The sequence below is a fragment of the Octopus bimaculoides genome, chromosome 18 (assembly GCF_001194135.2).
Source record: "Octopus bimaculoides isolate UCB-OBI-ISO-001 chromosome 18, ASM119413v2, whole genome shotgun sequence".
Taxonomy (NCBI): domain Eukaryota; kingdom Metazoa; phylum Mollusca; class Cephalopoda; order Octopoda; family Octopodidae; genus Octopus; species Octopus bimaculoides.
Window position 1 is genome coordinate 6,762,433 of NC_068998.1, and position 12,717 is coordinate 6,775,149.

At 34.8% G+C, this 12,717-nt stretch overlaps 1 protein-coding gene across 1 annotated transcript in view; it reads left to right on the forward strand.

Annotated features, from left to right (window-relative positions):
- The window catches only part of LOC106870034 (sodium/hydrogen exchanger 9), a 124,381-nt gene that overhangs the window by 62,995 nt on the left and 48,669 nt on the right, over positions 1 to 12,717 (forward strand). The window contains exons 7-13 of the mRNA XM_052974351.1: positions 1,454 to 1,594; positions 4,637 to 4,737; positions 5,075 to 5,163; positions 6,191 to 6,329; positions 7,270 to 7,365; positions 8,332 to 8,485; positions 9,323 to 9,371. Of these exons, the coding sequence (XP_052830311.1) occupies positions 1,454 to 1,594; positions 4,637 to 4,737; positions 5,075 to 5,163; positions 6,191 to 6,329; positions 7,270 to 7,365; positions 8,332 to 8,485; positions 9,323 to 9,371 (769 nt within the window). The remainder of the gene's footprint in view (positions 1 to 1,453; positions 1,595 to 4,636; positions 4,738 to 5,074; positions 5,164 to 6,190; positions 6,330 to 7,269; positions 7,366 to 8,331; positions 8,486 to 9,322; positions 9,372 to 12,717) is intronic.

Sequence of the window (12,717 nt, forward strand, 5' to 3'; positions counted from 1 at the left end):
TATATATATATATATATATATATATATATATGTATCTATTTGTGTGTCCGTGTTTGTCCCTCACCATCACTTGACAACAAATGTTGGTGTGTTTACATCCCCGTAACCTAGCGGTTAGGCAAACGAGACCGATAGAATAAGTCCTGGGGTTGATTCATTCGACTGAAGGCCATGCTCTATCATGGCCATAGTCAAATGACTGAAACCAGTAAAAGAATAAAACAACTCAATTCAAACCAATTCCTCTTCCGAACCTGCACCAAACAATTTTCACACGCCTTTTCTGAAGATAGACATCAGTTATACAAAAACTAATTAAAGAAAAGGATGTCTTTTTTTTTTCTTTGATACTGTATTTTCAATATAAGAATTGGATCCATTGAAATTCCACTGGAAACAAGACTTAATCATCTTCACTATAAAATTATTATGAGTAGTAAAACACAAAAACGTGTGCATGTGTATACAGTGTGACAATGGCTTAATTGACTGATACTTTGGAGTCACTGTCAATAATATTCTTGTCTAAGAATAATAAAATTTGTAATCTACAAAAGTATAGAGTGACTCATCAGATTAATGTAAGATCCTTTTTATTACAACTGAACATAAAAACAAACATTAATGTAACACACATACATTGAAAGCAAAAAAAAAAAAAACCAATGCTACCACCGCTTCCACCACCATCAGAACCGTCTGCAGCAACCAAGCATCTGCTGCCACCACTAGTAACCAGTTCCACCAGCAGGACCCCCACCCTTCCAACAGCATCACAGAAACAAATGTCACCACCATTACCAACAGTAATTAGCAAGCATCTGTTACAATATGCAAAAATGTTGAAATTCACAAAGAGAATGCTCAGCTCCAGCACATCTAGCAAATCTTTTATCTGTTTCAGTCATTGGATTGTGGCCATGCTGGAGCACTGCCTTGAATGGTATTAGTTGAACTGTCTAGGTACTCAGTCAACTAATACCATTCAGGGCAGTGCCCCAGCATGGCCACAATCCAATGACTGAAACAGCTAAAAGATATACTGTATGTGAAGGGACTATATGTGCAATCCGGGCAGAATAGACACCACAATATGGTTTATTTCTTTTGTTTGAGTGTATTGGTTTGTCAGTTTTCTTGCAGCATGTACATCTTACTGAGGTGCACACACACACACACACACACACACACACACACACGCACATACGCACACGCACACACACACACACACACACACACAACTATAAACAAGCTTCTGCTCAGAATTTAATAATCAAATTTTACCTGCAAGCTATTAGTCATGGCCTGTGGCTACATCACAACATTGTATACAGCAAACAGAATCAAACACAGAACTGCATGGTTGTGAAACAAACATGTTAATTACTTAATCATGCCACTTCTCTTACAATTAATTAAATATTTTCATTGTCTTTTTTCATCCCCTCCACAGAGCTGTTGAACAGTATGCCCATGCAGCAGGAGGAGAAAACCAAGCAAATGCTTTCTTTGGTTCCCTGGGCAATTTCGTTGGAGTCTTTTTGGGTGCTTTTGTGATTGGTGCAGCTATTGGCTGCATAACAGCTTTGATATCCTTTTATATGCAAAAAAAAAAGCCTTATTATTACTATTATTATTATTATTATTGTTATTATTAGTATTATGTTTGACTTTTGCTTTGCATTTGTACAAGTTGGATCCAAGTCTCACCCAGAGACCTCAAGAGACAACTAGTTAGAAGTTCATGTTGGTGTTATGCCTAGGGTGCCATATATTTGGTTTTGTACAAAGTATTGTTCTAGAGAATGTTTAAGAAAACATAAGAAAATTATGAGTTTGTTTCAAAATTTAAGATTATTATAAAATAAGTATTAACTGAACATTTGGGTCAATAGTAGAATGGATTCTTCTTATTATTATTACTATTCATCCAAGGCTGTGAGCTGGCAGAATCGTTAGCACACTGGGGAAAATGCTTAGTGGCATTCTGTCAGTCTTCATGTTCTGTATTATTATTATTATTATTATTATTTTCTTGATGCCAGATCACCGCCTTAATAATAATAATAATAATAAGAAGAAGAAGAAGAAGAATTTCTTCTTTAGGTATAAGACCCAAAATTTGTGGGGAGGACTAAGTCAATTACATTGATTCCAGTGCATTACTGGTACTTATTTAATCGACCCCGAAAGGATAAAAGGCACAGCTGACCTCAGTGGGATTTGAATTCTAAAAGTAAAGATTTGAAAGAAATCCTGTTGAGAATCTGTTATGTTTCACCAACAATTCTACCAACTGACATGGTATTTTAGTCTACTAAGTCCGAAAGAAAGAAAGGCAAAGTTGATTTTAGTGAGGTTTGAACTCAGAATGTAAAGAGCTAGAACAATTATTGTTAATATTTTTTTTATTTTTTTACTGGCACTGTAACAAGTCTGCCAAAGTGGAAAACTAAAACAACAATAAATAAATAATTTGTTTGTTTTGCGACACAGCTTACCAATGGAGACGAACATGTAATAGTTCAAACTTCAAATATAATATCAATATTTACATATTTATGATAGGTAATTCTTATTGTGTAAGGCAAACCATATGGTGCACACACACACACACACACACACAAACACTCAGACATGCACACAAATATTTCCATTATTAATCAGTCCATACAGTGAATGGAAAAATTTAGTGTTTTAAGATGAGGTGACTTCTGTTTGTGGAATAAATGAGTAACTACCATTGAAAACAGTTGAGTCCATGATATGTAGCACAGAGGGGGAAAAGACACCTGTAGTAGCTGTTGTTGCTTAGCCCAGTGTTTCTCACAGTGGATATCAGAAGAATTCTGGTGGGATGGCTGGTGGCGGGGGGGAGTTAAAAAGAGGACAGATAAATTGTTATGTTTAACCATTTCACTGCCATATTTTTGTTGAAATATGCTGCCTTTGATTTAGTTAATTTCAAAAACCATGTTGTCATTATCAAATTGGTGTTTAAGGCAACGAGCTGGTAGAATCGTTAAGCACATCAAGCAAAGTGCTTAGCAGTATTTCATCCATCTTTACATTCTGAGTTCAAATCCCATCAAGGTTGACTTTGCCTTTCATCCTTTTTGGGGGGTCGATAAATTAAGTGCCAGTGAAACGCTGGGGTCAATGTAATCAACTAGTCCCTTCCTCCAGATTTTCAGGCTTTGTGCCTATAGTAGAAAGAATTATTAAATTGGTGTTTGCAATAAGAATTCCCATAAGAAGGAAGGTTTGAGGATAACTTCATCTCATTATCCAACCCGCCTTGGAGGCCCTGAAAAAAATAAATGATAACCGGTGCAGCTTTTCCCCCTCGCTGGCTAAGTAATGAAAAATATACAAATATCTGTTAAGTGTAATCAAACGAAAACAAAAGGAAATTATTTTATAATTAATAGTATTAAAGTTTTTTTTTTTTTTAGATTATAGGTGTAGTTGTGACTGAATCATAACAATTTTGCTTCTCAATCATATGGTTCTAGGTTCAGTCCTACTTTGCCACTCTGTGAGACTGCTATAGCCACAGGTTGACCAAATCTTTGAGTGAATTTAGTAGACAAACTGAAAAATGCCCATATATATATATATATATATATATATATATATATATACGTATGTGTGTATGTGAAGGCACATGGCTCAATGGTTAGGCTGTCAGGCTCACATTCATGAGATAATAAGTTTGGTTCCCAGACTGGGTTGTGTGTTGTGTTCTTGAGCAAGACACTTTATTTCACATTACTCCTGTCCACTCAGCTGTAGAAATGAGTTGCAATGTCATTGGTGCCAAGCTGTATCAGTCTTTACCTTTCCCTTGGATAACATCGTTGGTGTGGAGAGGGGTGGCCGGTATGCATGGGTGACTGTTGGTCTTCCATAATCAACCCTGCCTGGACTTGTGCCTCAGAGGGTAACTTTCTAGGTACAACTCCATGGTCATTCATGCCCAAAGGGTGACTTTATCCACATATATATTTATACATGTGTGTGTGTGTGTATGTAATATATGTATATCTATGTGTATATCTTTGTGTTTGTACCCTCTCCTCACCCCCCGCCAATTAGCATCCAGTGTTGATCTGTTTATGTTCCTCACAACTTAGCCATTCAACAAAAAGAGTCTGATAGAATAAGGAGCGGGTGCTTAAAAAAATAAATCCTTGGGTAGATTCGTTTGATTAAAAAGAAAACAAAAAAAAAACCCCTTCAAGATGAAAGAGAAAAGATATGTTAGGATGAGGAGAGATGGTCAGGTGCCGATTAACCTTCGTTAGGCCTCTCTGGCAGGTGTGAGTGGTGTGATCAATGTCCAGCCTGAACATCTGGCAGAAAAATAAAAAAAAATAACCACGGCTAGAATCCAAAGTTCTGCCCTAAATATTTACAGCAGAGTGAAATTAATCTGCTAAAAGCACCCAAACTGCCGACTAGTTATCTGAAAAAGCTAGCTGGTTGTTTTAGGCCTGCACCAAGGTTTTTTATTTCATTGTTGTTACACTTGCTAGTCCAAAAGTCAGTCATTTGAAAAGGGACAGTGCCCATGATATTTGCGATATAGCAATGCATGTACATATATATGTTTCCTTAACTTGATTTACATGACAAAATATACAAAGATTCGAGAATATCCTTTATTAGAAACAGCACTGTTCTTCTTGATGTCTTACAGTACGTTCCAAGCTGCCGAGGCTGCTGGACTAACAGGTACGTTGGTGATGTGGTGTCCTTAATGAGTGGTCAGTTAGTAAATGGTTGAATGCAGATAATGGTGAAAGTGTGTGAGAACGTAAATATTTGTGCGAGTGTGTGAGTGTATGTGTGTGTGTGTATGTTCACTTATGTATATGTGTGCATATGAAAATTCTGTATATGTATATTCAGGTAATTATTATGGTATTGTTTGGCTCCAGACTGGCTCTGATCAAGCTGCCTTATACCTTGGAGGAGAACTTTCTAAGTACAAAAAAACAAAAAACATAAATACTATCATCACCATCATCATTATTATTTAACGTCTGTTTTCCATGCTGACATATTTCAGGAATTGTTGCTGTCCTATTTTGTGGTATTACTCAAGCTCATTATACTTATAACAATCTCTCGTCAGAATCGAAAGCGAGGACAAAACAAGTAAGTAAAGTGGATCAAGTGTCCTGTGAGATTTTTTATCAAGACCGCAGTGTTTGGCAAGCATTATGTAATGATTAGGACCTGATTGTTGTAATTACTCTAATTATGAATTTTTGTCTGTGAGTCGGCTCTTTCAAGTTGAAACATGCCACACAAAGCTGTTTACCTGTTTTGTCAGTGACTACACAGTTTCAGCTGTTATACTGTATTTAAGGTGCAGACATAGCTGTGTGGTTTGGAGGATTGATTCCCAACTACATGGTTTCTGGTTCAGTCCCACTGCGGGTTATTCTATAGGGTAATTTCTTTCCCTATAGCTCTGGGCTGACCAAATTTTGTTTGTGAATAGTATTGGTGAACAGAAACTGAAAGAAGCACATTGAATGTGTGTGTGTATGTGTGTGCATTTATATTTATATAGAAGGCACGTGGTCTTGTGGATGGCCATGTTGCACTCATGATTGTGAGATTGGGGTTTCAATTCCCAGATCAGCTGTGTGTTGTGTTCTTGGGCAAATCACTTCTTTTCGTGTTGCTCCATTCCTCCCAGATGTAAATGAGTAAGCCTGCAACAGACTAGACTGCTGATCAGGGGTAATGTGGGCCTGCTCACCTAGCCAGCAGGGTGGCACCATTCAAAAGCTAAAACAATGTAAAGGGCCTTGTGAGCAGTGATGCATAATAGCATCCAATAGTCTGCTAGCAGCAGTATTGTTAATGTTGAAAGAAATGTACCTTACACTATTTCTTCTGACTCTATATGTTCTGAGTTCAAATTCCGCCAAGGCTGACTTAGCCTTTCATCCTTCCAGGGTGGATAAATTAAGTACCAGTGAAACACTGGGGGTCAATGCAATCAACTAGACCCTCCCCCAAATTTTCAGGCCTTGTGCCTAGTGTAGAAAAGTTTATTATTGTTATTATTATTGTTATCATTATTATTCTATTCACTTGTAAATTATTATATTGCCTTTTTTTTTTTTTGTCATATATGTTTTCTCATTCTTGTTTGACTTTCTTTTTGCAGTTGTTCGAGCTATGCAACTTTTTAGCTGAAAATTTTGTATTCCTCTATATTGGAGTGTCTGTATTTACTTTCCAAGCCATGAAATGGCATGCAATTTTTATATTTTCAGCATTTGTATCCTTTTTCCTAACAGATTTTTGTAAGATACCATATAAATTGTTGTTAAAGGCAGGCTTTCTTTTATTCTTAAATGTAACAAAAAGTTGCCATGCATCTAATGTGACCATATTATGATTGGAGTGTGAGCGAGTGTGATGAAGCATCTTAAATTTGATTTTACCATAAAATATACTTTTCTTTCCACTAAAACATAGGGGGTTTGCCTTATTCAAGATCGTATTTTATACACTAGCAAATACAGTACTTTCATTATGCTATTTTCTCTATTGTGCATGCAGATATCTTAATAATATCACGTTTTATCATGGGTGTTTGGTTCCAACAAACAAACTACACGTTAAATGAATCGGTAATAAATGAAAAATAGAACATAAAGTGAAAACCAGTTTCATTCTCCAGAGCATTGTAAATGGTTGCTGGAGTAAGCCTTTGCAGTTTTAGTGGAATTTTAACTAGTTGCTGACCCCTGTTATTACAGATCAGTTCTTAGTAAGCATAACATGGTCTACAACTGAGCAAATTATGTCCTACAGCTTTTCCTTTTTCTCTACTACGACGATCTCTGCTGCTTACTATATCTTACCCAACACACACACACACACACACACACACACACACACTCATTCCTATAAACCACTTGATACACCTCTCTTCCTCTTATCACTCCTATGGCCATTTCCTCCATAACACCCAGAGATATGTATTATAGGACCAGGGATGATCTCAAGCAGGATGATCCCAACCAAAACTGGTCAACTGGTCACCTTGATTGGTTGTATATCATTTTCCACAACTGTATGTGAAAATGGCAATTTTTTCCTTCTGGTTTTCTTCCGATAGATTTTTCTATGTGGTTCCTGTTATTTATAGAACTGAATCTCGAATACATTTACAAAACTATAACTCTATCAGACATTAATTATTTTCCTTAACAGTAATTCATTTTGCAATAATTATAGCAAGATTTTCTAATGTTTACCCGCTGTCCTATTTGCTAAATTTAGGACGGAAGAACAAAATTAGTTTTGCTTTCCAACACATGATGATGTTTGCTGGTAAGTTATTGTTTAAACATCTATCTATGTATGTTTATTATATTAATGATTTATTCATTTTTAATTGTGGAACCTGTGACTATCTGATTGTGTGTGTGTGTGTGTCTATATATACAGACATACGTGTAAGTTAAATTCAACTTAGGTTGAAAGTCAACAAACAAAATTTGCTTCAGAAGCGTTGAGATGTATTGAGAGATGCAGATAAAGAAATAATTTTATTCTCAAACGCAGGATAATGCTAATAATATAGGTTGAACAGGATAAACTATCCATATTTTGCAGAAACACACCCACGTATATATATCCACACACAGTACAAACAAAAGTCTATCGCCATGTCCATTAGACTTCAAGGTCACATGATAGGTATTTAGATAATTAACATTAAAACATATGGTGTAGATTTAAAGTACTAGTAACCTCTCTATTTGTTTCCATCTTTATTTTTTTCTATCTCTCTCTGTGAATGTAATATATATATATGTGTATGAATGTATGTGTGTATGTATGTGAATGTGTGTGAATATTATTTGTGAATGGTTGCATATGTATGCATGTATATACAAGAATGTGTACGTATGTATGTGAATGTATATGTACGTGGATATCTATATTTATATACATATATGCAAATGTATGTGTATCTATGCAGATGCGTGTATATGTCTGTAAATATATAAATGTATATGTATGCATGTGGATCTATGTATATGTGTACATCTACAAAAATGTGTATGTATGTATGTATGTATGTATGTATATATATATATACAAATACACTTTCACATATATGCATACATATATGTGTGCGCATATATATATACCTATACACAGACATTCCCAAATATGCATACCTATATGTGTGTGTGTGATTGCATATGTATGTGTCTGTGTTTAAATACATATACCTAAGTGCAAATATGTGTCAGCTTGAATATGTCCTGATTATGTATTTCTTTACAGGTTTACGAGGAGCAATCGCTTTTGCTCTAGCCATTCGGAACACGTCAACGGCAGCCCGACAGTACATGGTATCTGCCATCATGATGGTTGTTCTTGTAACAGTCATAGTGTGTGGAAGTATGACCACGCCCATGTTACAGTGGCTCAAGATCAGGTATGAAATAACAAAGACAGAATCAAAAATTCTCCTTTGCTTTTATAATTAACCCTCTTGTGACCATATTTCTATTCAAAGTACACTTACCTTGTTTTAATTGATTTTGAAAAATAACAAAGAATTTAGTTGCAAGAGACCTGTTCTGCACTGGTTCCTTCTCTTATACTTTTACCCATCTTTTGTCCCTGATTTATTAGCATAAAGTTGCCCTGCCACCTTTCCAGGGTTCGTAGTCTTGCAAACCACATGACAGTCTCACAAGTGTTGGTGACATGAAAAACACATCCAGTATATACTGTGAAGTGGTTGTCATTAGAAAGGGCATCCAGCCTTTGAAACCATGCTAAAGCAGATACTGGAGCACAATGCAGCTGTTGGGGCTATCGGATCCTGTCAAACCATCCAACCCATGCCAGCATGAAAGATGGAATTTTAAACAATGATGATGTTGATGATGAAATTAATATGAAATTTTGATGGAAGGTTTTAAAATTTAGATCAATTTAACCTGTTAGCATTCACGTTATTCTGTCAAAATCAATCCTTATTTATTCACATGATTTTGAATTAATCATACAATCTCTTGTAGCTTTGAGATTTTGATGATGTGATTTTTATTTTTAGGATGATATTGTAGGAGAGGTGTGAGAGGCCAGATATGGCTAGACAAACCTTTTAGCCTTCACATTATTCTCTCAACAAGTGAAAAAGCTCTCTCTCCCTCTATCTATCTATTTATCTGTCTATTTATCTATCTATTTATCTATCTATCTATCTATCTATCAGTAACAACAGCAAACTCATATTCCAAATGTTTCCTCTGATTTATTCCAGAGTTGGTGTTGATGAAGAACACGAGCAGCCATTTGAGCCTGTGCGTACCGTAAGTATTACCAGAAGCTAATTACTAACATTTTTCACATTACACACACACTTGCATGCATACATACACACATATACGCACATACACCCCCCTACACACACACACACATTCAGTGGAAGAGAGTGCAGCAGGCCACTAATGCTGAGTCACTATAGCAATTGAATAGAATGTTTTGCAGTTATTCATCAAGACCCCTGTTCTCTGAGTTCAAATTTCAACAAGGTTAATTGAGCCTTTCATATTTCCAGGGTTGATAAATAGAGTACCAGTCATACGTGGGGATCAAGTCTTCTCTTTCTCTGACTCTTCTCTTTCTCTGACTCTTCTCTTTCTCTGACTCTTCTCTTTCTCTGACTCTTCTCTTTCTCTGACTCTTCTCTTTCTCTGACTCTTCTCTTTCTCTGACTCTTCTCTTTCTCTGACTCTTCTCTTTCTCTGACTCTTCTCTTTCTCTGACTCTTCTCTTTCTCTGACTCTTCTCTTTCTCTGACTCTTCTCTTTCTCTGACTCTTCTCTCTAGATGCCTTGCAGTAATTTTTCAAGTTTTTTTTGCATTCTAAATTCAAATCCAATCATGGCCTACTTGGGTGGTAGACCTTATCCATCACCCAGTTTAATAGCACCACCTGGCACCATGTTTGCTTTTAGCAGAGTCCACTTTGTTGCGAGCATTCAGGCCATAGATACTGCTTCCTCTTCTGAATAAATGAGAAAAGAAAAAAAACGAGAGAAATACGTTTTTCTGTCTGTCTGTCTGTCTGTCACTCTCCCCCATTTTCATTATTGTCACTCATTATTTAGAGCTGTCACTACTTTCTCTGTTTAACATATATATGTGCGTGTACAGATGTGTGTGTAGGTGTATGCATACATACATACATAATCATCATTTTAATTTCTAATGATGATGATGGTACAGGTATGTATGTGTGTACACACATTCGCTGTTACCCCCACTCTTGCTCTCTTGGGTCACCTTTATGGGTTGTTTTATTTATTATTCGTTTATTTTTCTTCCCTTTGTTTTAAAATTCCAATTAGCTTAGCTTTCTTTAAGGAAACCAAATATTTGTTTAGGTTTTTAGAATTCCAAAAATGACAACAAAAAAAAAAAAACAAAAACAGAGAAATTTTTTCCAGACTTTATATGTTTTTCAGATTTCCAAATAATCTATTATTGTTATGTGTTATACATGTTATATATATGTGTGTGTTTGTTTTATTTAAAATTTGTATTGTGTTTTGGTTGCTTCACTTTGATATCATATTTATGGGTGTGTGTATGTGTGTGCATGCGTGAGTGTGCACATGTGTGTGTATTTTCCTTCTCTCCTATCCGTTTCTGATTTGGCATTTTTTGTCTTTTGCTTCCACAAAATCTCTTTTACATCTCCAAAGTAGATGTGCATGTCAGATTTTGCATGCTTATAAAACCTCTTGTTTATTTATTTATTTATTTATTTATTTACTTACTTATTCTGTTCACTAACAATTCTACTAAAATTATACATGTTACTGAGATTTGTTCCAAGCAGAAATGTTTAGCAAAACCAATTAATCAATTTAGTTAATTAGTTAATATAAAACACACGTGTTAAACATTGCGTGAGAAGTGAAAATCTGTCTACAAAAATTTGCATCTTAAAAATATTTCAACAGTTTATTTAATTCTGTTCATGGAAAACCAAATATTGTCTAAAATATCATGAAATGTAATTAATTCTAATCCTAAAGGCTGAATCCTACTTATTAAATCCATATCTATCCTGAAATAAATTTTTTTTAAAGAAACAAATTAAAATTGTCCCAATGATTATTGCCCAAAATTATCCCATAATTTGTAAATTTGTCATTGGTTTAACTGGCATAGAATATTGTATTAAACATGTTAAAATCTTTTAGAGTTCATTTTTATAACATTTTTTTCCAGTCCTGATCTATAATACTTAAGGAGGACTAAATAAACACATATATTGTCCTAAATCCCTCCAAAATTTGTAAACTTATTATTAGTTCAACTAGCATAGACTTTTGTAGGAGATGTATTAAAAAGCACCTGTTGCAATGCTATAGAATTAATGTTTTAAAACTCATTTTACTTTTATAGTCATTTTTTGTTTTCAGTCCTGGTTCATAAGAAAAATTAATTTTATTTAAGCTATAGCCAAACAAAGCTGCTAATGTCATAGACTTTCCAAATATCCATGATAGTAACATCGGTTGAGATAAAGCTGAATAATGTCTGAAACTCCTCAGAACACACTTCATTATAATTCCATCTTCATCAATTTACATAATTTCTTTTCATCTGCATCATCTAATATGCACAACAACTCAGAAGATTGACTACTTTTGTTGTTGTGCATGACTTACAGCAGGGGTCGGGCAACTTTTTTAACCAATTACCCCAGAATATATTTATTTACGTGGATGTTAGCCCCCTTGATTTGAAAGGACGAAAATCATTGGTTCTTTGAATTTAAAAGGTTTATCGAATCTATTTACATTGAACAGATTCTGAGTTGCCAGAAGAAAAATTTCTGTCTAAACAAGGAACATGTTATTTATATAATTTTACTTGTGTCTAATGGGTCCTCATTACCCACAAGAGTTTCATTTTTGACCCCACTTGCTGGGTCATCAGTATACTCTATTACTGGATTCACACACTGGATTGTGGTCATGTTGGGGCGATGTCCTTGACACAGTAACCATCACAGCCTGTTACATATACACATATGTAACAGTGGTGATGCCATGTATTTCCAGTCACACCATGTACTGTTTAATTACAAGAAAACTGTAATTATTTTTTGCATTTTTTTTGTAATTTTTCATAATTAAACTTAATTAGGAGAGTATTGTAGTTCGCTTGATTTAACACTCTTGTGATTTAAATGACTTCAAAACCATGTCATGGATACCTAATAAAATATTTTCTCAGTTTATAAAAATGTGCCACAGGTGGTGCATATGGCAGTCATGTGAAGTTTGCTTCCACAAAATCTCTTTTACATCTCCAAAGTAGATGTGCATGTGGCAGTTAATGCGTTAATATAGTCATTGGATTCAAACGTGTGTGTGCATGCACATGTACACGCATGCCCATATATTCTCATATATATATAGGTTTAGTAAGATAAACAGGTGAAATAGAATCCAGTACACATGTATGTCTATGTATGTATATGTGTGTGTGTATAAATGAATACATGTGTAATATGTATATATGTATATTTATGTATATATGTACATATGTATATGTATATGTATGTATATATGTATGTTTATATATATATATATACATATATATATATATATATATATATATATATATATATATATA